General features: G+C 41.9%; 1 protein-coding gene across 1 annotated transcript in view; it reads left to right on the top strand.

The window, feature by feature from the left end:
- The window catches only part of LOC108259480 (low-density lipoprotein receptor-related protein 1B), a 217,853-nt gene that overhangs the window by 73,438 nt on the left and 120,840 nt on the right, over nt 1–23,575 (top strand). The window contains exons 15-21 of the mRNA XM_053676680.1: nt 1,631–1,759; nt 4,987–5,127; nt 5,266–5,391; nt 19,807–19,923; nt 20,629–20,709; nt 21,249–21,407; nt 21,519–21,701. Of these exons, the coding sequence (XP_053532655.1) occupies nt 1,631–1,759; nt 4,987–5,127; nt 5,266–5,391; nt 19,807–19,923; nt 20,629–20,709; nt 21,249–21,407; nt 21,519–21,701 (936 nt within the window). The remainder of the gene's footprint in view (nt 1–1,630; nt 1,760–4,986; nt 5,128–5,265; nt 5,392–19,806; nt 19,924–20,628; nt 20,710–21,248; nt 21,408–21,518; nt 21,702–23,575) is intronic.

The raw sequence follows: 23,575 nt of genomic DNA, 5'->3' as shown, positions 1-23,575 counted from the left end.
AGGGCGTGGTAGACCGAGTCAGGGCGTGGTAGACTTAGAGTTAATGTGTGTTAGCATGTTTTAGTGCAAGTCGGTGTGTTATTGTGTGTGTTAGTGTCATAAATTCAATAGTGTGTGTATGTGTTAGAGAGACTTGGTGGGGGCGTGTGTGAGTGTGTGTGTGTGTGTGTGTGTGTGAGCGAGCGTGGGTACTCAGTGTGACAGCTCAGGCACAGTGATGAGTGCAGATGCTGCCTCTCAGGTCTCCTGACCTTCAGACGGAATGATGTGGAGAACAGTATCCGGGTGTCCGTGCTGAGGAGAACCTCACAGTGAGAACCTGACAGCACTGACCTCATCACCTTCCCTCTGCGCTCTGATGTTCACTCTTAGGAATAAAGTTCACTTCATCATCAGTACTCTGTGCAGAGGTTTCATTATCACACACAGCTGTGCAGTTTAAACCAGGCTTAACTGATGTGTGTCTCAGTAACACACACCGTACGTGCCCTCTAACACGTCTGACACCGTTCTCATTTAAATACTCCCTCTCGTTCTCTTTATTCAGCTACCAACCAATCAGAGCAAGCCTCGGGGAAGAACCTGTTCTGATTGGTTAACTGCAACCACTGGTGAAAGTAGAAGAGGCAGGGCGTAACACGTTTTAGTTTTTATTTAATACATCATCATCATCATCATCATCATCATCATCTCGATGTGTAAGGGCTGAGTTCAGAGTCCAGATCTTATGTCAGTGTTAACGTGGGGAAAGTTCTGGTATTCAGAGTCGGGTTACGCCGCTGGAGCTTCTGAGCTCCACGTTCAGATCATTAAAATCACCTGTGTGTGGTCGACACCTGCAGACTTCTCATGATGAGAAGCGTCTGAGACGGGGCTCGTGGTGGCGTTACAGGAAAAATTGCTCTTATAATAGAATAATTAAGAAGAATGGCATAATCTTTGGTGTGGGATTTTGATACATCATGATCGTGATTATATTAAAGTGTCAGATATAATCAGGTAAATAGTCTTTGGTTTCGAATAGCAGTAGCCGTGCTCATACGCTAGAGCTTTCAGTTTGGGGTTGTTTATTTTATATGTAGTGCTGTTAGAGCTCTGAATACACGGTTCATTACACACCAACATGTGAATGGAGCTGTCAGGGGTGAGAGAGAAACTGATAAACAGACCCTAATAACTGCCTCTCTGTATCCGAATCTGTGCTCGTTCTCACCGTCTCCTCTGGTTCTAGTCGTTTACTCTCAGTATTAATGCAGCGGGAAGCGTGAGGCTAAATCTGCTCCGGAGATCAGATAAAATAATGTAAGTGTTGATGCGCAGGAAGCCGAATCGTGCTGCTACTGGATTAGCGAAACGCTGCGGCTAATGGGAGAGAAATGGGAAGATGGCATTAAAATACTAGAGGTTAAAAGCAGATGAGTAACGGCTGCTGGTGGTAAATGCGCAGGCAGCAGCGAGACACGTAAAACAATCTGTTTACACACATCTGAGAGAAATCAGTTCCATAAACACAGGTTACAGACTGTAGCTTTATAAATAATGAAGGGCTGAAGAAATGGGCTAATATTCTCTCCATTTTACTCTCTCTCTCTCTCTCTCTCTCTCTCTCTGTGTGTGTGTGTGTGTGTAGGTAATAATGCGTGTGTGTGGCAGCGTGGTGGTTGTGGCGTATCCGCTCTGTGTCTTGCTGTACCCGGCGGCCGTGTGTGTGCGTGTGCAGACAACCAACACCTTCTTAAAGACAACCTCACCTGCTCAGGTAAGGACAGGGTACACACAGTGCGTTCCTGATTTGACAAAAACCAAACCATGTGATAATATTACATGTAATCTGCTTCATTGGCATGATTTCTCTTCATGAAATCTTTGCGTTCTAGTAAAACTCTGGACTTTTACTAAAGGTTGTGGGGTTCTAGGAGAGCATTCCGAGTATTTGTAAAGCCCTTGTGTTATGCATTTGCCTGCACTTCCGGGTCGACATTGACCGTGTGTGTTGTTTTCTGTCCTGTATTATGATTGGTTGTTTCCCTTATCAGTGTGTCATCAGTGTCACAGCTGTTCTGCATGAACCCGTCTGATCTATTTATACCCTGGTGTTTCAGTCTTTAGTTGGGAACTATCGTTTCTGTGGTTTCTGGAGCTTCTGGAGTCTAATAGAGCTTCCGGAAGTCTAATAAAGCTTTTGGAAGTCTAATAAAGCTTTTGGAAGTCTAATAAAGCTTTTGGAAGTCTAATAGAGCTTCAGGAAGTCTAATAGAGCTTCAGGAAGTCTAATTGAGCTTCTGGAGTCTAATAGAGCTTCAGGAAGTCTAATAAAGCTTTTGGAAGTCTAATAGAGCTTCAGGAAGTCTAATAGAGCTTCAGGAAGTCTAATAGAGCTTCTGGAAGTCTAATTGAGCTTCTGGAGTCTAATAGAGCTTCAGGAAGTCTAATAGAGCTTTTGGAAGTCTAATAGAGCTTCAGGAAGTCTAATAGAGCTTTCGGAAGTCTAATAGCGCTTCAGTAAGTCTAATATTGCTTTTGGAAGTCTAATAGAGCTTTTGGAAGTCTAATAGAGCTTTTGGAAGTCTAATAGAGCTTCAGGAAGTCTAATTGAGCTTCTGGAGTCTAATAGAGCTTCAGGAAGTCTAATAGAGCTTTTGGAAGTCTAATTGAGCTTCTGGAGTCTAATAGAGCTTCTGGAAGTCTAATTGAGCTTCTGGAGTCTAATAGAGCTTCAAGAAGTCTAATAGAGCTTTTGGAAGTCTAATTGAGCTTCTGGAGTCTAATAGAGCTTCAGGAAGTCTAATTGAGCTTCTGGAGTCTAATAGAGCTTCAGGAAGTCTAATAGAGCTTCAGGAAGTCTAATTGAGCTTCTGGAGTCTAATAGAGCTTCAGGAAGTCTAATTGAGCTTCTGGAGTCTAATAGAGCTTCAGGAAGTCTAATAGAGCTTTTGGAAGTCTAATAGAGCTTCAGGAAGTCTAATAGAGCTTTCGGAAGTCTAATAGCGCTTCAGTAAGTCTAATATTGCTTTTGGAAGTCTAATAGAGCTTTTGGAAGTCTAATAGAGCTTTTGGAAGTCTAATAGAGCTTCAGGAAGTCTAATTGAGCTTCTGGAGTCTAATAGAGCTTCAGGAAGTCTAATAGAGCTTTTGGAAGTCTAATTGAGCTTCTGGAGTCTAATAGAGCTTCTGGAAGTCTAATTGAGCTTCTGGAGTCTAATAGAGCTTCAAGAAGTCTAATAGAGCTTTTGGAAGTCTAATTGAGCTTCTGGAGTCTAATAGAGCTTCAGGAAGTCTAATTGAGCTTCTGGAGTCTAATAGAGCTTCAGGAAGTCTAATAGAGCTTCAGGAAGTCTAATTGAGCTTCTGGAGTCTAATAGAGCTTCAGGAAGTCTAATTGAGCTTCTGGAGTCTAATAGAGCTTCAGGAAGTCTAATAGAGCTTCAGGAAGTCTAATAGAGCTTCAGGAAGTCTAATAGAGCTTCAGGAAGTCTAATTGAGCTTCTGGAGTCTAATAGAGCTTCTGGAGTCTAATAGAGCTTCAGGAAGTCTAATATTGCTTTTGGAAGTCTAATAGAGCTTCAGGAAGTCTAATAGAGCTTCAGGAAGTCTAATAGAGCTTCAGGAAGTCTAATAGAGCTTTTGGAAGTCTAATAGAGCTTCAGGAAGTCTAATTGAGCTTCTGGAGTCTAATAGAGCTTCGGGAAGTCTAATTGAGCTTCTGGAGTCTAATAGAGCTTCGGGAAGTCTAATTGAGCTTCTGGAGTCTAATAGAGCTTCAGGAAGTCTATTAGAGCTTTTGGAAGTCTAATTGAGCTTCTGGAGTTTAATAGAGCTTCAGGAAGTCTAATACAGCTTTTGGAAGTCTAATAGAGCTTTTGGAATGCTAATAGCGGTTCTGTGATTCTAATAAAGCTATTGACATGTTAGTGAAGCTCTTGATATTCTAGTAAAGGTTTTGGAATTGTAATAAAGCTTCTGGTGGAGTTCTAATAAAGCTGTGGATTTACTGGGAAGCGGCGTCAGTCTAGAGCGCTGTGTAAAGAAGTCTGCTATTAATATGAATGTATTACTCCCCGAGTATGTTTTATTATGAGTTATTAATTAATTCATGTTCACGGGGCTGCTGGAGAGGGATTCGGGCCTTCACTTTCTCTGCACAGCCTTGTTGACTCGTTACTATGGAAACAGGAGGTGCAGTTGTGGCGTTTCAGACGATGATATCTGAACCGCATTCGCTCGTTTTACAGGAAAGCAGACGGATTGTCTAGAAGCTACACGATCTCTCTGCTTAAACACTAATGATGGCCTGCAGGGGAAAAGCTGGAGAACTTCAGAACTTCAATAAAACATCATTCTTTCCTGCTAGTTCTGGGTCTGCTCACGTTCGAGAACCCAAAATCCATCGCTCCACTCGTTCAGGGTTAGAGAGAGGCTAGCTGAGTAAAGGACGAAGTGTGTGTGTGTGTGTGTGTATGTGTATAGAAGCATTGATCGATAGAAACTGCTGCGCTCATAGCCTGATCGATTATAGACACAAATATGACGCTAAATTCAGAGGTATACAGGTGTATCTCTCGAGTGTGTACTGACAGGTAGAAATGACTAACCAGCTCCTTACTGCGTATAAACACTTTGCTGACGACTATTTTATAGCGTTTGTTGAAGGACAGAGAGAATACTGCCACGTAACAACTATAAGGTACATCATTAAAGTACACAGTGGGACATTAAAGGCCACTGTGGTACCTTTGGGGATACGTTTACATGGTCTGTACCTTTCGGGAGCGCAGGGGTAGCTGTACGGTACCTCTTGCTGTGACATCAGCGGGATTAAAGCTCATGATCTCCCAGCTATAGTATGAACACTTTCGTCATGTTTCTCTGATGAAATGTTACTGATGATCCAAAGTGGTAATAAGCGTTCACCATAAACTGTACTGTGTGTGTGTGTGTGTGTGTGTGTGTGTGTGTGTGTGTGTGTGTGTGTGCGCCCTCTCTCAGCCTCAGCAGTGTTATCAGACTGGAAGCGGTGCGGTCCTGATGAGTTTCGGTGCAGAAATCAGCGCTGTATTCAGCTCATGTGGCGCTGTGATGGTGATGATGACTGTTCAGATGGAAGTGATGAAGAAACACAACTCTGCTGTATGTTACATTACCCCCCCCCCCCCACACACACACACACACACACACACAGAGGTTCTGATTTTCTGTTTCTGTTCTGAGGTTCTGTGACGTGAACAGGTTGTTGTTGGTGTTAATTAAGGGCGTGTTTCTCCTCAGCGAATCGCAGCTGCCCACCCGATCAGTTTAAATGCCAGAACAGCCGCTGCATCCCGAAAAAGTGGCTCTGTGACGGAGCTGACGACTGCGGCAACAACGACGACGAGTCCGACCTCACCTGCTCAGGTGAGTCACCGTTTAACACGCATGCCTTTACATCAAATCAAATTCTTTTGTTTTGAAAACAAAAAAAATGGATTGTTTTTACTCTCTGTGACGCTTTCTCACTGACCCACGCTGACGGAACGCTGGAGAATGTAATCTCGCGCCGGCTGATGATGTCATAATCACTGTTACAGCACCGACCAATCAGCAGCCTCGTCTCACACTCGTTACATTACACAGTCATTACAGTGCCGACGCACGAACACGCGCACACACTGAACACACGCTAAACACACAATGCCTTTCTTTCTTTTTTCTTTCCTTTCTTTCTTTCTGTTTTTTTCTGTCCTTCTTTTGTTCATTTGATCTTTTTTCATTCGTTTGTTCCTTTGTTTGTTCCAATTCTGTTCTTTTGTTCATTCCTTCTTTGTTTTTACTTTCATTCTCTTCTTTTGTTCCTTTCTTTCTTTCTTTTTCATTTTAGTTTTCTTTTTCCTTCTCTCTTTCTTGTTCTTTTGTTCTTTTCTCCTCCAGCAGCATTTCCTCTATGAAGTGCACAGCTGGTCATAAACTGGTGTTTATAAATATACGGCACAAAAACGACTTTTTCATTCTCTCTATTTCCACTCCCCCTGTGCAGCTCTACTCCAGAGCCTCGTCCTAAATGGAGATGTTCTGCCTCTGAGAGACTCTCATACACACACACACATACACACACACACACACACACTCACACACACACACACTCACACACACACACCCACACACACACACACACTGAGAGAGAGAGTGAGTGAGAGTGATGTTCCTCACTGACAATTCAGTATAATTTCCCCTGTTGGTGCAGTCCTGTGTGTAAAATAGCTTCATGCTTGCCAGCGTAATTCATCACACACACACAACCGGGACACAAAATCGGTTTCACTTCACTGTGTGTGTGTGTGTGTGTGTTTGTGTGTGTGTGTGTGTGTGTGTGTGTGTGTGTGTGTGTGTGTGTGTGTGTGTGTTTGAAGAGTTCGGAAAGTGCTGGTGGCCTTCCTCCCTATTCACTCTTTTTATTTTCACTTCCTTTTACTATCATCATTCTCTCACTGCATTCTAGAGAGAGAGAGAGAGAGAGTCTCCGAATCTCATTTTGTTCACTACATAGTGCACTATTTTTGGGAGCCTGAATTTTATGGTCATTTACAAGATGGATATGCAGTACAGCCATGAAATCCCACAGTATGCCTCATAACGGGAATCAAACTGGCCTATATAGTGAATAGGGAGTATGGTTTGGGACACACCCACAGTGGACTGATGATGATATTTACGTTGCCTATATAGTGAATAGGGAGTATGGTTTGGGACACACACACAGTGGACTGATGACGGTTTGCATGGCCTATATAGTGAATAGGGAGTATGGTTTGGGACACACCCACGGTGGACTGATGACGGTTTGCATGGCCTATATAGTGAATAGGGAGTATGGTTTGGGACACACCCACAGTGGACTGATGATGATGTTTACATGGCCTATATAGTGAATAGGGAGTATGGTTTGGGACACACCCACAGTGGACTGATGACGGTTTGCGTGGCCTATATAGTGAATAGGGAGTATGGTTTGGGACACACCCACAGTGGACTGATGATGATGTTTACATGGCCTATATAGTGAATAGGGAGTATGGTTTGGGACACACCCACAGTGGACTGATGATGATGTTTACATGGCCTATATAGTGAATAGGGAGTATGGTTTGGGACACACCCACAGTGGACTGATGACGGTTTACATGGCCTATATAGTGAATAGGGAGTATGGTTTGGGACACACCCACAGTGGACTGATGATGATGTTTACATGGCCTATATAGTGAATAGGGAGTATGGTTTGGGCCACACCCACAGTGGACTGATGACGGTTTGCGTGGCCTATATAGTGAATAGGGAGTATGGTTTGGGACACACCCACAGTGGACTGATGATGATGTTTACATGGCCTATATAGTGAATAGGGAGTATGGTTTGGGACACACCCACAGTGGACTGATGATGGTTTACATGGCCTATATAGTGAATAGGGAGTATGGTTTGGGACACACCCACAGTGGACTGATGATGATGTTTACATGGCCTATATAGTGAATAGGGAGTATGGTTTGGGACACACCCACGGTGGACTGATGACGGTTTGCGTGGCCTATATAGTGAATAGGGAGTATGGTTTGGGACACACCCACAGTGGACTGATGATGGTTTACATGGCCTATATAGTGAATAGGGAGTATGGTTTGGGACACGCACACAGTGAACTACTGATGATGTTTACATGGCCTATATATATGGCCTAGATGTTTATATAGCCTATGTATATATACATATATATACTATATAGATGATGATGACCGAATGTATCACACATCCATTACTGAACACATGACGTGTTCTGTTCCTTGGTGGAATGTGTGTGTGTTTTAGTGCACATGAGTTGTAGAATTGTAAAAGTAAACTGTAAAAGTGTGTAGGTCAGAACTGAAGGTACTGCATCTCAGTTGTTCTATATTTAGTGTAGTGCATAGTGCTTCTGATAATGTGGAGTAGGGAGTAGGGTGGCATTTCAAACGGGGAGAGAGAGAGAGGGAGAGACAGATGGACAGCACTGGGAGATAAGAAGCGTCACATCCATTTCCTTTAGCTATAATATCTAAATGTGTCTAAAGCAGTAATCCTCAGGATCGATAGCACATCCACGCCGCTGCGTTTATTTTACTCTCCAGCTTTGTGGCTTTAGATTAATTTCCCTGGGCTGAGTGTCACTGGACACACGATAAAAGGTTTCAGACAAACGTCGCCATCTAACCCATAGGTGTTAATCGATTTAATTTAGATAGTCCAGACACACCTCTCCTTTTGGGACAATAAAATATTCCACTCTAATCTTATCTGAGGAATAAAACCTGAAACGAAAGGTCAGTGTCATTGATTAGTCAGAGAGAACATACTTTTAAATCTGGCTCCCTGATTCCATCTCAGAAACTCAGTAACACACACACACAAAGAAGGGGGGGGGGGAGCATTTTATTACCTCTCCGTAAATTAGAATAGAATCCTGAATGAGAAAAATAAAACTCAGCAGACAGACCCTCAAGGTTTATTTATTTATTTATTTATTTAGTCTCTTTAGCTGTGAAGCACTTTATTGTGTTTCATCCTGTAGCCAGTATTTACGTTGAAGTCTTTATGCTCGGAGTAAACATTTTAAAGGGCCGATTAAGTGGACGCCCTATTTCCTCGATATATTTCTCTGACAAGCCTGCAGTATCTTCAAAGCCTCAGCAGATATACCTGGCATCCAGGTGTCCTGGTGTCTGAGGTGTTGCTCCTGTCTGTGTCTTCCTCTCCTGCTCTCTGACGTTCATCTTTAATTCCAGCAGGAATCTTTTTTTTCTCTTCACTTCACTTCAGCTGCCTCGGAGAGCGTTCTGTCTAAAGCTCAGCCACAGACTCCTCCATTTCATCGGAATGGAAAGTGAAACGGCTCCAAATCCTCTCCAGCCCGCCTCCACAGGGAACACCTCTGCCTTTCAGCCATTTCGCATCACATCAGCTGCCAGCTCTGTGTAGTGGAGGCTGTCGTATCGGGCACACATCCGTACACCAGTCGTGTCTCAGTGCTCGATACTTGCAGAACCCGAGTGCTCTCGTGTTGAACAGAGTCACTTTTTCACTCCTCGAGGCTCACGGATACTTTCCCATGTAATTCACTAGCATGAAGAATTCATTTATGCTGAAAACATCTACACACTCCTTCTGACCAATCAGAATCCAGAACAGCTCTGTCTGGTACCTTTGTCTACTGTAGACTCTGATACAGCAGTTAGGTCTGGTCCACTAATCTGACTGGACCTTCTGAGAGCGCTGATATTCCGTATAACAACACTGTGTGTATCACAGATTGTTACACCGAAACTGTTACTACACTTACTGCGGGCTGTCAGTCACCATGGAAACACGCAGTGCTCTATCCGACTGTAACTTCTTCTTTGGAAACTATTTTTGTTGCCGGAGTGAAAGTAAACTAAATCATCCGAGCGGCAACTGCAACGGTGTTCAGTATAACAGCGCTGTTGCTCGTGTGACGCTGCTCAGCACTACAGTGTGAAGTAAACCTACGGCTCGGTTATATACACGGAACACAACAACTCCGACCAGGAGAATAAATCTCAGTTGGAAAAATTGGTGTGTTTTTCCAATCTTGAGGTTTTCCCTACAAACCCAAGTGAGTAACTTGGTGGTCGTCCTTCAGGAGCAGAAGTTATTACCTGTCTGTGATTCAGAACACACACCAGTACTATTCCTCCTTCCATCACGTCCCTTTAAGTGAGATTTTCCTTCTCAGCGTTTATCCTTCTAGCACACACCTTGTGTAATATCGAATATCCTCCTCCTCTCCTGTATTTCTCTGGACTGTACAGTACGTGCTGTTTCCTGAACTCTGGCCCTCGTTCCCTACGGGTTTATTTTCCCACTTCATTGAGCTCAGCGTGAGACAGAAGCCGTGGTTAGTTTCATGGTCATAGTCTCACCTCCTTCTCACCTCCTTCCACACTTCTCTCTAATGTGCAGGCTGAACTGATGACTTGGCATTCTCTGAGCCCAACTTCAATGAAGATCCATCCTCGTCTCCAGACAAACATCGTATCTGACAGTTTATTGCTTACATTGTAAAATTCTAACTTAAAACTTGTACATTTTTAAAGTTTATTTGTAGCCGTTACAGTCTTCATCATTTTACCAATCAACAGCTACTTCTCCATCACGCACGCCTTCACTACAGCTTCCTTTACAGACAGGAAGTCGTACTGGCACGGCTTGGATAATGCAGGCAATTATATGATATAAAGTTCTGTTTAATTTCTACTGACCGCCAGAGGCGGTGCTTTCAGCACCTGGATGTCCATCACGTGTACGTGCAGGTCGAGTGTTTATATCAAGTCACCTGGGTGATGTGTGCCTTTTGCCCCGATACTAAAGGCACGTTCACCCCGAAAACGACCTCTTCTATCTTCTCACGTTGGTAAACAGGTTATAGGAGTGCAGGCACCGCTGGTACTCTTGTAACCCGAAGCAGGGTTGGAGCTACAAACTTTCGTCCTCTAAAGACTGCGGTTAACCTTTTTTGTGATTATTTCACTTCAAATAGTACGCTATCCAGCGAAAGGTAAGTGACTGCTATCAACGCCGTTTAGCAGCGGGCACGCACTAATTCGGCATTCGGCAGTTTACAGTTCATATTCACTTGGTGTTTCTCGCTTTAATGCGGATATAACGCTAAATAATTGAAGTCGGGTTGGAATCCCCTCCCGTAAATTTCTGTTTATACTTATCATGGAGTTATTCCCCACGATTTTGGTTGTTTCATTTTTTGACAGTGCACTGCCGGTGGGAAACGCACCCCGATTGGGCTCTACTGAATTGTTTTTCATCATGGTTTAGTCCGTGAATTGACTTAATTATTGACTATAGAGTGAGCTCTTAACTGCTCCATATTGCACCATAGTGCACAGTTATCATAGAGGGATCAGTCCCCAATATTGTTATTGTTTAATTCTCATAATTGACTCGTTGTGGCTACACAATGCCTCTGATTGGGGTTGATTGGAACGGGTGATTGTTTTTGTCCCCGCGATTTAGTTAGTGAATTTAATCATTTGCTATATTGTGAGCTCGTTCGCGCTTAACTGCTCCATATTGCATCACAGTACGTAGTGATCATAGAGGAATCATCCCCCAATATTATTTGTTTAATTCTCATAATTGACTCGTTGTGGTAGGACAGGCTACACAACACCTCTGATAGGGGTTGTTTTGAAACGGTTGATTGTTTTCATAACTGAATTTATTTAATTATTGGCTACAGTGTGAGTGTGTTCGCTCTAAACTGCACCGCATCACATCACAGTGCATAGTGATCATAGAGGGATTATTCCCCAATATTATTATTTGTTTAATTCTCATAATTGGCTCATTGTCCGTAGGACAGGCTACACAACACCCTTGATTGGGGTTGATTGAAATGGGTGACTGCTTTCTTCCCCATGATTTAATTCCTGAACTTAATTCTTGGGCACAGTGTGAGCGCGTGTCCGCTCTTAACTGCACCATATCGAATCACAGTGCATAGTTATCATAGAGGGATCATTTCCCAATATTGCTATTGTTTGATTCACATAATTGACTCATTGGGGTAGAAGAGGCTACACAATGCGCCCTGAAGGGCGGTGATCAAAACGGGTGATTGTTTTTCGTCCTCGTGATTTAGTTTGTGGATTTCTTTCATTATTTACAGAGATACGGCAAAGTGTAGATATTTTTCTCTTCGTGCTCAATTACCACCTGGCAGAGTGGTCACATGCAGAAAGCCACATGGATAGTAATTACTGCTGGTACCTATGTTTATGACATGCATTGATTGTCTGGCCCCTCTGGAGCTAGAGGAGGGCCATGAGAGATGTCCCTCATGCCTGGGGACCACTTAAGAGAGGGATCGACGAAGATGGCATTCGTGAACTGTAGCTCCATGAGCTTAGCGGCATGGGCATCCAGGCTGGCCCAGCTAGAGGACAGGTTGGGCACTCAACCGCATCCTACACAGGCCATGTCTCCCAGCAGCTCAGATGCTGGGAAGCGCTTACATCAGACCCCTGGGTTGTATCAACCCTGTCACAGGGCTACAACATTAAATTCAGACGCCGACCGCTGAGGTGCCAGGGGGTCAAAATGACCTTAGTCAAGGACCCAAACAAGGCTCTGGCCCTACGCCAGGAGGTCTGGGCTCTCCTGAAGAAGGGTGCCATGGAGCAATTAGACAGCGCTTTACGGAACAGTGGATTCAATTCCACTTATTTTATCATCGCAAAGAAAGACGGCGGATTTTGCCCCATACAGGATTTAAGATCTCTGAACACACACCTCAAGGGTTTCAAGTTCCACAAGCTACGTACAGTGGATGTGCTGCATAGCATCAGCCAGAACGCTTGGTTTACAACCATCGACCTGAAAGATGCATATTTTCACGCTCCAATTGCGCCCCAGCTGGCATTCCTCCGTTTTGCCCTCGAGGGAAGGGCTTACCAGTTTTGTGTGCTCCCATTTGAGATTTCACTGGCGCCAAGGGTCCTCACCAGGTGTGTAGCAGTGGCACTGTCTCCATTTCAGGCCAGGGAGATTTGAATATTCCCGTACCGGGACGACTGGTTGATCTGTTCCGAGTCAAGGGAATATGCCCTCAGAGAATCAGCATTGCTGGACTCCCATGTTACCAAGCTAGGGCTTACAGTGAATTATGGAAGGAGCTCTCTGATGCCCAGTCAGCGAAGACCGTTTATTGGCATCCAGTTGGACTCACAGTTGATGATGGCTACCCCCTCTCAACGGCGAGTCAACAACATCCTCCAACTTATCAGTCACTTCAGAAGAGGCAGGGCTCTGGTCCTCAAAGCATTTCTGAGACTGCTAAGTATTCTCAGAGCAGACTCATAGGGGGTCCCTTTGGGCCTTCTGTCATTACAGCCTCTCCAGATCTAGCTGAATAACCTCGGCTTGCATCATACTCAACACAGGCACAAGCTAGTCAGTATCACTACCAGTGGCCTAGGGTGCCTATGCCCATAGAGGAGAAGAGCATATTTTACCCAGGGGGTTCCCTTACGCTGGCACAGCCTCCACCCTGGCGAATGGAAGCTGCACCCCGAAGTAGCGCAAGCGATCTGGCACAGACATGGCAGGGCAGAGGTGGACCTTCTCACCTCACTGCCAACGACACACTGTCCCCCCTTGGTTTTCACTGGGGGAACCAACAAGCCCCTTGGGCCAAGAGGAGCTGGCCCATGTGTGGCTGAATCGACTGTTGTATGCTTTCCCTCCACTACCGCTGATACTACTCTCCCTAGACAGGATCCTCAGGGGCAATCACAAGGTGCTACTAGTAGCTCCAAAATGGCCAGAGAGGGTGTGGTTTCCAATATTACACAGATTACTGTACAGGGAGCCTTGGTGCCTCCCTGTGAGGAGGTATCTCCTCTCACAGCTGGAGGGTCGAATCTGGCACCTGAACCCATCCCGGCTGCAACTTTGGGTCTGGCCTCTGAAGGGCCAGAACCATTACTAGGGCTGTGTAATCCAGCAGTTTTTCAGACCATCCACAACTCCCGTGCAGCTCCCAACAATGCATTTTACGCTAACAGATGGAAGCTCTTTTCTGAGTGGTGCTAGGCACAAAATCAGGAACCAACATGCTGTCCCATACCAGTAATCCTCAGTTTTCTCCAGTCCCATCTTGATGGAGGCCTTGCAGCCTCAACCATCAAGGTATACATAGCTGCCATCTCAGCCAGGCATAATAGAGTAGATAGCGTGAAGTTGAGTCCCACACCCTTGTGACCCCCTTCCTTAAAGCTGGTCAACGCCTGAGACCTCCTCGACAAAACCAAGTATCCTCTTGGGACTTGCTTCTCGTATTAGAGGCACTGTGTCAGCCTCCATTTGAACCTCTAGAGAGGTCAGAATTGAGGTGGCTGTCTATGAAAACAGCTTTCCTTTTAGCCATGGCATCGGCTAGACGGGTAGGTCGACAGGAGTTGCACGCCTTATCAGTAAGCTGAGAGTGCCTACGCTGGAGTTCTGGTAACACAGAGGTTATTTTATGGCCGAACCCTTCATTTCTCCCAAAGACCTTTTCTTCATCTTATACGAACCAGCCCCTCAGTCTGTCAGCTTTTGAGCCCCCAACTCAGGAGGATGAGCAGGGGTCAAGTGCGAGTCTGTTGTGCCCAGTGCGAGCACTAACGTGTTACACCCAAATGACTGCTGAATTCTGACAGCCAGGGTCACTGTTTGTCTGACATACAGGGCATAGTCGAGGTCATGCTTTGTCCAAGCAGCGTCTGTTAAAATGGATCGTAGAGTCTATCGTTTATGCCTAGGCCTCCGGATCCCTCCTCAGGTTCGAGGTCACTCAACCAGGAGTGTGTCTACTTCATGGGCAGCCCTACGAGGGGTCCTTCTTTCAGATATTTATGCAGCTGCATCATGGGCATCAACCTGCACATTTGCAAGATTTTGTAGGGTGAATGTGATCTCGCACAACACAGTGGCTACAGCCATTTTTGTTGGTATTAGTCATCCAGGTGCTGAAAGCACCACCTCTGGTGGTCAGTAGAAATGAAACAGAACGATGGTTATGTATGTAACCACGGTTCTATGAATTTCGGATGACCGCCAGAGCTTGGCAGTCACTTGGAAGATCCGCAGGAAGATTGCCAAAGGTCGTTTTCAGGGTGAACGTGCCTTTAGTACCGGGGCAAAAGGCACACATCACCCCGGTCACAGGTGGCTTTGTTGATATAAACACTCGCACTGCACGTACACGTGATGGACATCCAGGTGCTGAAAGCGCCATGAAGGCGGTCATCCGAAATTCATAGAACCATGGTTACATATGTAACCATCATTTTGTAAACTATTGAAAATCAAGATATGTTTTTTTTTTTTGTTTGTTTTGTTTTGTTTTTAAAGCCTCAAATGGGCATTTATAGTTTTGACATTTGGAAGTTTGTAAGAAGTTTAATTGATTTGCTGAAAAATCTTTCATCTAAAAACAAAAATACGCATGTCCTGAAGGAACTACTGCGACTTTCCAGGTGCTGAAAGCGAGAACTGAGAGAAAGAAAGAGAAGGAAAGAAAAAAAAACTAAGAAACAAGCGGAGAGAAAAACTAAGGAAAAAACGAAGAAAGTAAGGGAGATAAAGAAGAAAAAGGTATGATAGAAATATGGAACAAACTAAAGAATGAAAGAGAGAAAAACTAAAAGAAAGAGAGGAAACTAAGAAAAAACTAAAGAAGGAGAAAAACTGAGCAAGGAAAAAAAAAACAAAGAAAGAGAGAAAAAATGAAAGAAAGAAAAGACTAAAAGAGAAAAAAGATAATGAAAGAATAAATAAAAAGTTTATGAGAAAGGTGGAACAAGAGCGAGCTGTGGAATGCAAGAAAGAAAATTTAAAACAAATTAAAAAGTAAAAAAGGAAAGAATGCAAAAAAATGACTATAAAGACGGCAAAAGAATGGAAAGAAAGAATGGAAAAAAGAACATGGAAGCGGTCAAGGAAAGAAAGAGAGAAATAAAATAAAAGAGGATGTACGGAATCCGTTGTAATGAGCGGTTACTATAGAAACCATAACCTATATTAGAAGGGGGCATTAATATAAACCTGCACTACTGTCCTGTCAGAGCTGCTGTTATAGAGAACAGTGAGGGATAAATGTGAAAAATCACTGCGCTGTACGATGTGAACATCACACACCACAGCGCTGTAACCACGAACTGAGATTTCCCAGAAGCCTCAGCACTTTATACTCCCTGCCTCACTGTGCGGTAGGGCCGGATGATTAATCGAAACGTAATCGGAACCGAAATTCAGAACCTCTAACTGACGTAATTTCCCCTTGTCGGTTATTTCATTTTTTTAATCCTGTTACTACTTTCCCTTTAAGCACAAACTACCGTGTGTGTAGTCATGTGACTCCGCCCCGTCCAGTCAGCGGCACGGAAGCAACATGGAGGTGAACTCAAACACAGAGTCGACTGTGCAACAGGAACAGCTTGTACCGAAGAAAAACGCCGTGTCCTTCATTTAGATGCATTTTGGCTTCAGTAAAGAAGACACCGAACAAAATGACATTAGATGTAAACGTTGCAGAAAAACCGTTTCAGCGACCAAAGGTAATAACACCGATCCGTTTCAACACTCGCAGCACAATCACAGTGCCGAATACGAACAGTGCATGGCTCAGAAAAAGAGAGACTGACAAGCGCCCAGCAACAAGTGCCTCCACAAAGCAGGTGTCGATAACACAAGTACTTAAAAATGTTACACAGTATGAAAAGGACTCAAGAAGATGGAAAGAAATAACTGACGCCATTAGTTACTACATCACTAAAGATATGGCTCCCATCGCTACAGTGGAGCGCAGTGGGTTTAAACACCTCGGGAAAACTCTCCACAGAACATACACTGTGCCCTGCTACCGTATTTTCCCCAAACTACCAAATTACCTCGCTGACCAACATGTACAAAACAGGCCATAAACAGGTGCTGAACTGAAGTCTGCACTTTACAGCCACTTCCGATCTCTGCCCAGGACCGTACATTATATCATTTAAAAGTTTGTGTTATATAGTTTATACACTTTAATAGTTTGTGTTATATAGTTTATACACTTTAATAGTTTGTGTTATATAGTTTATACAGTTTAATAGTTTGTGTTATATAGTTTATACAGTTTAATAGTTTGTGTTATATAGTTTATACAGTTTAATAGTTTGTGTTATATAGTTTATACACTTTAATAGTTTGTGTTATATAGTTTATACACTTTAATAGTTTGTGTTATATAGTTTATACACTTTAATAGTTTGTGTTATATAGTTTATACACTTTAATAGTTTGTGTTATATAGTTTATGCAGTTTAATAGTTTGTGTTATATAGTTTATGCAGTTTAATAGTTTGTGTTATATAGTTTATGTAGTTTAATAGTTTGTGTTATATAGTTTATGTAGTTTAATAGTTTGTGTTATATAGTTTATACAGTTTAATAGTTTGTGTTATATAGTTTATGTAGTTTAATAGTTTGTGTTATATAGTTTATGCAGTTTAATAGTTTGTGTTATATAGTTTATGTAGTTTAATAGTTTGTGTTATATAGTTTATACAGTTTAATAGTTTGTGTTATATAGTTTATACAGTTTTAAAGTTTGTGTTATATAGTTTGTGTAGTTTAATAGTTTGTGTTATATAGTTTATGTAGTTTAATAGTTTGTGTTATATAGTTTATGCAGTTTAATAGTTTGTGTTATATAGTTTATGTAGTTTAATAGTTTGTGTTATATAGTTTATACAGTTTAATAGTTTGTGTTATATAGTTTATACAGTTTTAAAGTTTGTGTTATATAGTTTGTGTAGTTTAATAGTTTGTGTTATATAGTTTATGTAGTTTAATAGTTTGTGTTATATAGTTTATACAGTTTAATAGTTTGTGTTATATAGTTTATACAGTTTAATAGTTTGTGTTATATAGTTTATACAGTTTAATAGTTTGTGTTATATAGTTTATACAGTTTAATAGTTTGTGTTATATAGTTTATACAGTTTAATAGTTTGTGTTATATAGTTTATACAGTTTAATAGTTTGTGTTATATAGTTTATACAGTTTAATAGTTTGTGTTATATAGTTTATGCAGTTTAATAGTTTGTGTTATATAGTTTATACAGTTTAATAGTTTGTGTTATATAGTTTATACAGTTTAATAGTTTGTGTTATATAGTTTATACAGTTTAATAGTTTGTGTTATATAGTTTATACAGTTTAATAGTTTGTGTTATATAGTTTATGCAGTTTAATAGTTTGTGTTATATAGTTTGTGTAGTTTAATAGTTTGTGTTATATAGTTTATACAGTTTAATAGTTTGTGTTATATAGTTTATGTAGTTTAATAGTTTGTGTTATATAGTTTATACAGTTTAATAGTTTGTGTTATATAGTTTATACAGTTTAATAGTTTGTGTTATATAGTTTATACAGTTTAATAGTTTGTGTTATATAGTTTATGCAGTTTAATAGTTTGTGTTATATAGTTTGTGTAGTTTAATAGTTTGTGTTATATAGTTTATACAGTTTAATAGTTTGTGTTATATAGTTTATGTAGTTTAATAGTTTGTGTTATATAGTTTATACAGTTTAATAGTTTGTGTTATATAGTTTATACAGTTTAATAGTTTGTGTTATATAGTTTATACAGTTTAATAGTTTGTGTTATATAGTTTATGCAGTTTAATAGTTTGTGTTATATAGTTTGTGTAGTTTAATAGTTTGTGTTATATAGTTTATACAGTTTAATAGTTTGTGTTATATAGTTTATACAGTTTAATAGTTTGTGTTATATAGTTTATGCAGTTTAATAGTTTGTGTTATATAGTTTGTGTAGTTTAATAGTTTGTGTTATATAGTTTATACAGTTTAATAGTTTGTGTTATATAGTTTATGTAGTTTAATAGTTTGTGTTATATAGTTTATACAGTTTAATAGTTTGTGTTATATAGTTTATACAGTTTAATAGTTTGTGTTATATAGTTTATGTAGTTTAATAGTTTGTGTTATATAGTTTATGTAGTTTAATAGTTTGTGTTATATAGTTTATGTAGTTTAATAGTTTGTGTTATATAGTTTATACAGTTTAATAGTTTGTGTTATATAGTTTATACAGTTTAATAGTTTGTGTTATATAGTTTATGTAGTTTAATAGTTTGTGTTATATAGTTTATACAGTTTAATAGTTTGTGTTATATAGTTTATGTAGTTTAATAGTTTGTGTTATATAGTTTATGTAGTTTAATAGTTTGTGTTATATAGTTTATACAGTTTAATAGTTTGTGTTATATAGTTTATGTAGTTTAATAGTTTGTGTTATATAGTTTATACAGTTTAATAGTTTGTGTTATATAGTTTATGCAGTTTAATAGTTTGTGTTATATAGTTTATACAGTTTAATAGTTTGTGTTATATAGTTTATACAGTTTAATAGTTTGTGTTATATAGTTTATACAGTTTAATAGTTTGTGTTATATAGTTTATACAGTTTAATAGTTTGTGTTATATAGTTTATGCAGTTTAATAGTTTGTGTTATATAGTTTATACAGTTTAATAGTTTGTGTTATATAGTTTATGCAGTTTAATAGTTTGTGTTATATAGTTTATACAGTTTAATAGTTTGTGTTATATAGTTTATATAGTTCAGTAGTTTGTCTTTCCTTTAATTATTTTATAATAAGATAAGAAATGCATGCTTAGAAAAAAATTAGATTAGAAAAAAAATCTCTCCTTTAATAGCTGAGCATGTTTACAGTACAAACCTTGTCAGGAATCTATGAGTTCAAAAAAAACCCCGAAAGCAAAATAATCGTTCATTAATCGTAATCGAGGTAAAATGTTGAGTTAACGGAGATTTAGATTTTAGGTCACATCGTCCAGCCCTAAAGTGCAGCCATTTTACAGCTGAGACTCTCGCAATGAAAAGTTCTGTGGGAATTATAGATGACGTTAAAGTCGTGCGTGTGTGTCTGTGTTTGCGCGCGCATGTGTGTGTGTGTGTGTGCTGTTTGTTGCTCAGATGTCCCAGACTGGTTTTCCTGCCAGAACGTCTGACCTTTTTGTTCCGCAGCAGTGTGAAAGTAGTGCCGTGTCCAGTTTAACCTCAACTCTTTCACCGTGTGATCTAAATATTTGTTCTTTTATTAAAAGCGCTTATCTATGGAAACAATAACGTGCTATGAGACGACAGTTTGCTTGGTTTGTTTGTTTGATTTATATAATCTGTTGTTTGCAGCTCAGACGTGCCAGCCGGGGCAATTTTCCTGCCAAAATGGCCGCTGCATCCCAGAAAATTGGCGTTGTGATCGGGACGACGATTGCGGTGACGAATCAGACGAGCCTTTGTGGTGCAGTGAGTCATTGTTTTTTCAAGATCCTTATCCCTCGTTAATTCAGTATCACGCTGACTTCTTTTCTTTTATTTCTGAACGCGCAACCCCCCCCCCCCCTTATCTCCTGAACGCAGCGCTCAGTCAGAGAGGTAATAACGTGGACGCTCAGATAACTTTTCTCATGCGCTTTATTAGAGGAAATAATCTCCGCTTGTGTGAAATCCTCCACACGGTTCGACGGGGTTTGGAATCGGCGTGCGTCTGATCTTTTATTTCAGATATGAAAATGAGATTTGAGCAGTAAACTGAACCGATGTGTGGTCTTTGAAGATCAGTTGTTTTTCTGATGCTGATATAATCACAGCGTCGCAGAGCTGATGGATTTCATAAAGAGGCAAACGACGTCGTCATTTACATCGTGCAGGAGGCCATAGGTGACTTGTTGATTTAGTGCTAATCTAAAACCCGTGCTTAAAGCAACGCGGGTTGCCAGATGCATTGTGGGTACGGAACCGGGACAGAACCTAAAGCTGTGTTTGCTGCCCCGTCCAGGTATTTCATGGATTTTCTTCCACTGGACAGTTCAACCACTTGAAGCGTTCGTCGTGTCAAACTATTTCAATTGTTTGATTTGGCTAATTAACTGGCTACGTATATTTTCACAGAATAACGTGTGTGTGTGTGTGTGTGTGTGTGTGTGTGTGTGTGTGTGTGTGTGTTTTCAGGCTTCCCCTCGTGTTCTCCACTTGCAGAGTTCAGCTGCTCCAATGGCAGATGCATTAACAGCAAATGGCGCTGTGACTCAGGTCAGTACGATTTATTAACTGCCTGTCTCTCTGCCTGTCTCTCTGTCTGTCTCTCTGTCTGTCTCTCTGCTTTTCCCTCTGTCTGTCTCTCTGTCTCTCTGCCTGTCTCTCTGTCTGTCTCTCTGCTTTTCCCTCAGTCTGTCTCTCTGCCTGTCTCCCTGTCTGTCTCTCTGCGTCTGTCTCTCCATCTGTCTCTCTACCTGTCTCTCTGCTTGTCCCTCTGTCTGTCCCTCTGTCTGTCTCTCTGCCCGTCTCCCTGTCTGTCTCTCTGTGTCTGTCTCCCCGTATTTCTCTCTGTCTCTCTGCCTGTCTCTCCGTCTGTCTCTCTCTGTCTCTCTGCCCGTCTCTCTGCGTCTGTCGCTCTGCCCGTCTCTCCGTCTGTCTCTCTCTGTCTCTCTGCCTGTCCACTTGTCAGTACCTTCCTTAAGAGTTTCCTTAGAGTCACTTTGTCTTGCTGTTCTGTTGACAGAAAATAATAAATAAATAAATAAATAAACAAATGTGCAGTAATAGAAGTATTTTCTCTTTTCCCTGTGTAGAGGATGACTGTGGTGACGGCAGTGATGAGCTGGAGTGTGTGCGTGTGTGTTCAGTCGGTCAGTTTCAGTGTTCCAATGGGAAGTGTGTGCCGGAGCACTGGGTGTGTGACGGAGACGACGACTGCGGAGATCAGAGCGACGAACACACAACCTGTACAGGTAACACACACACACACACACACACACACACACACACACACAGACCAACAACACCAGAGGCAGGTGACCCTTAACACACTTTTAAACACACACACTCTGTCTCTTTCCCAGCGATGGCCTCTGTTAGTGAATGCAGTGAGGCGGAGTTCCGTTGCCGTGGTGACGGGTCATGTGTCCCACGGCGATGGCGTTGTGACGGCGACGCTGACTGTGAGGACGGGAGTGATGAGGTCACGTGTGATGGAGTGCGGAGAGCGTGCGACCCCAAAGCAAAGTTCACCTGCAAGAGCTCAGGTTAGACACCTCCAGGTGCATTGTGGGGGTTGTTCAGCCCTCTGTGTGGGTGTACGTGTGTGTGTGTGTGTGTGTGTGTGTGTGCAAGTGTGTGAGCTGTGTGCATGTAAGCTTTGTCTGCAAGTTTGTGTGTGTGAGAGCTCTGTGTGTGCATATACATGCCTCTCCGGAGAGCCTTCACTCATCATCAAACTCAGACACACCATCTGACACTAATTCCTGCCTCTGATCTATGATTGGGATGAGCTGGCATGTCTCTCTCTCTCTCTCTCTCTCTCTCTCTCTCTCTCTCTCTCTCTCTCTCTCTCTGAGAGTGTGTGGCTAATGCGGCTGGCTCATGGTCAGTCCACATTTCTGAAAAAAATGAAGGTGCCTAGTGCTTTACCTTGAGAAAGAAGGCGTGTGTGTGCGCTAATACAGCTGTCTCTCTGACTGTCATTTTATCTTTACATCTCTCCATTTATCTGTCTGTCTCACTCTCTCTCTGTCTCTTGGGATTGTGGGTAGTGGGAGGAGTTTAGGAGCATGCTTTTGAGAGTTTGTTATTTTAATCTATTTTCTGTTCTTTTTTTTAAGATTTTGTTAAAAAAAGATTATTTTTACTTAACGAGCTTTCTGCTGAGGTCGGCAAACTTTGACAAATAGGCTTCAACGGAGAATTCTCACGCTCGAATCTCGGGCGTGGATTTAAATGCGAACCTGATGACTCCATGTGTGTGGGAGATGTGTCGGTTGCGGTCAGCGAACAGCTCGGTGGGTCAGATATCATGGATGAACGAAGCTGCCGCAGTTTTCCTGGCCGATGTTCAGATGGTAGACGGTTCGAACGAGCACAGAGTTACAATTAATGACACGTTTGTGTTATCGAGTCCATCAAGGAAAATAGTGCTATCAGACGTTCCTCCGTTCATTAAGAACGAAACTATTCGAGGCGTTGAAAGATATGGTAAATTAACAGCACCCATAAAAATGACTCCACTCGGTCTGAAAAATCCGGATGTCACGCACGTTATGCCGCTTCAGCGATTATACGTACATGAAATCGAACGGACAACGAGATCCGCTCGACGTGGCTGTAAAGCCAACGCATGAAGGCAAAGATTACACAGTCTTCATCAGCGCGGATCACATGCGGTGTTTCTCGTGCGGAGAACCGGGGCATGTTAGATAAACAATGTCCAAGCGAACAGATAAACAGATAGCCGTCTAATTTGCAAACAATTGAGCGACACGTCGGACAAAATAACGACCCTGTTCCACATGATGAAACGCCACATCAAAGAAGCACTGATGTGGGAGACGTAGAAGATCATGATAAGGGTGAGGAGATTGTAAATCAGGCAAGTAGTGGAGAAGAATCTACTCTGATAGTAAATGAAAACGACAAACAATTAGAAAAACAAGAACGGACAGGAATAGAGAATAATAAAGCCGATGCTGAAAGTGAAGCGGGTGAGGAGAGTCATACCCGGACGTCCACGATGAGTTCAGAATATAATGATGGTAATGATAATGAGTCTTTATTGGTCACGTGTACAGTACAGCACAGTGAAATTCTTTTCTGCACATACCCCGGCCCGTCAGGAAGTTGGGGTCAGAGTGCAGGGTCAGCAATGATACAGCGCCCCTGGAGCAGAGAGGGTTAAGGGCCTTGATCAGGGGCCCAACAGTGACGGCCTGGCAGCCTTCCAATCAGAAACCTGTATACGTGGTTGAAAATATGTTTGGAAGAAGAAAAAGCTTCCGATAAAGCCGACCATGAATATCTATTCGAAATACTCGAAGGTTTGGCTTTGGGAACCAGTTGACGTCATGGCTACGTCGATAACGAATGGAATTCTGACGAGACCTCTTTCTGTACATAGAGGAGTGAG

Source organism: Ictalurus punctatus, chromosome 27 (assembly GCF_001660625.3).
Source record: "Ictalurus punctatus breed USDA103 chromosome 27, Coco_2.0, whole genome shotgun sequence".
Lineage (NCBI taxonomy): Eukaryota > Metazoa > Chordata > Actinopteri > Siluriformes > Ictaluridae > Ictalurus > Ictalurus punctatus.
The sequence above is the reverse complement of the archived record's forward strand: the minus strand, read 5'-3'. Positions and strand labels throughout refer to the sequence as shown.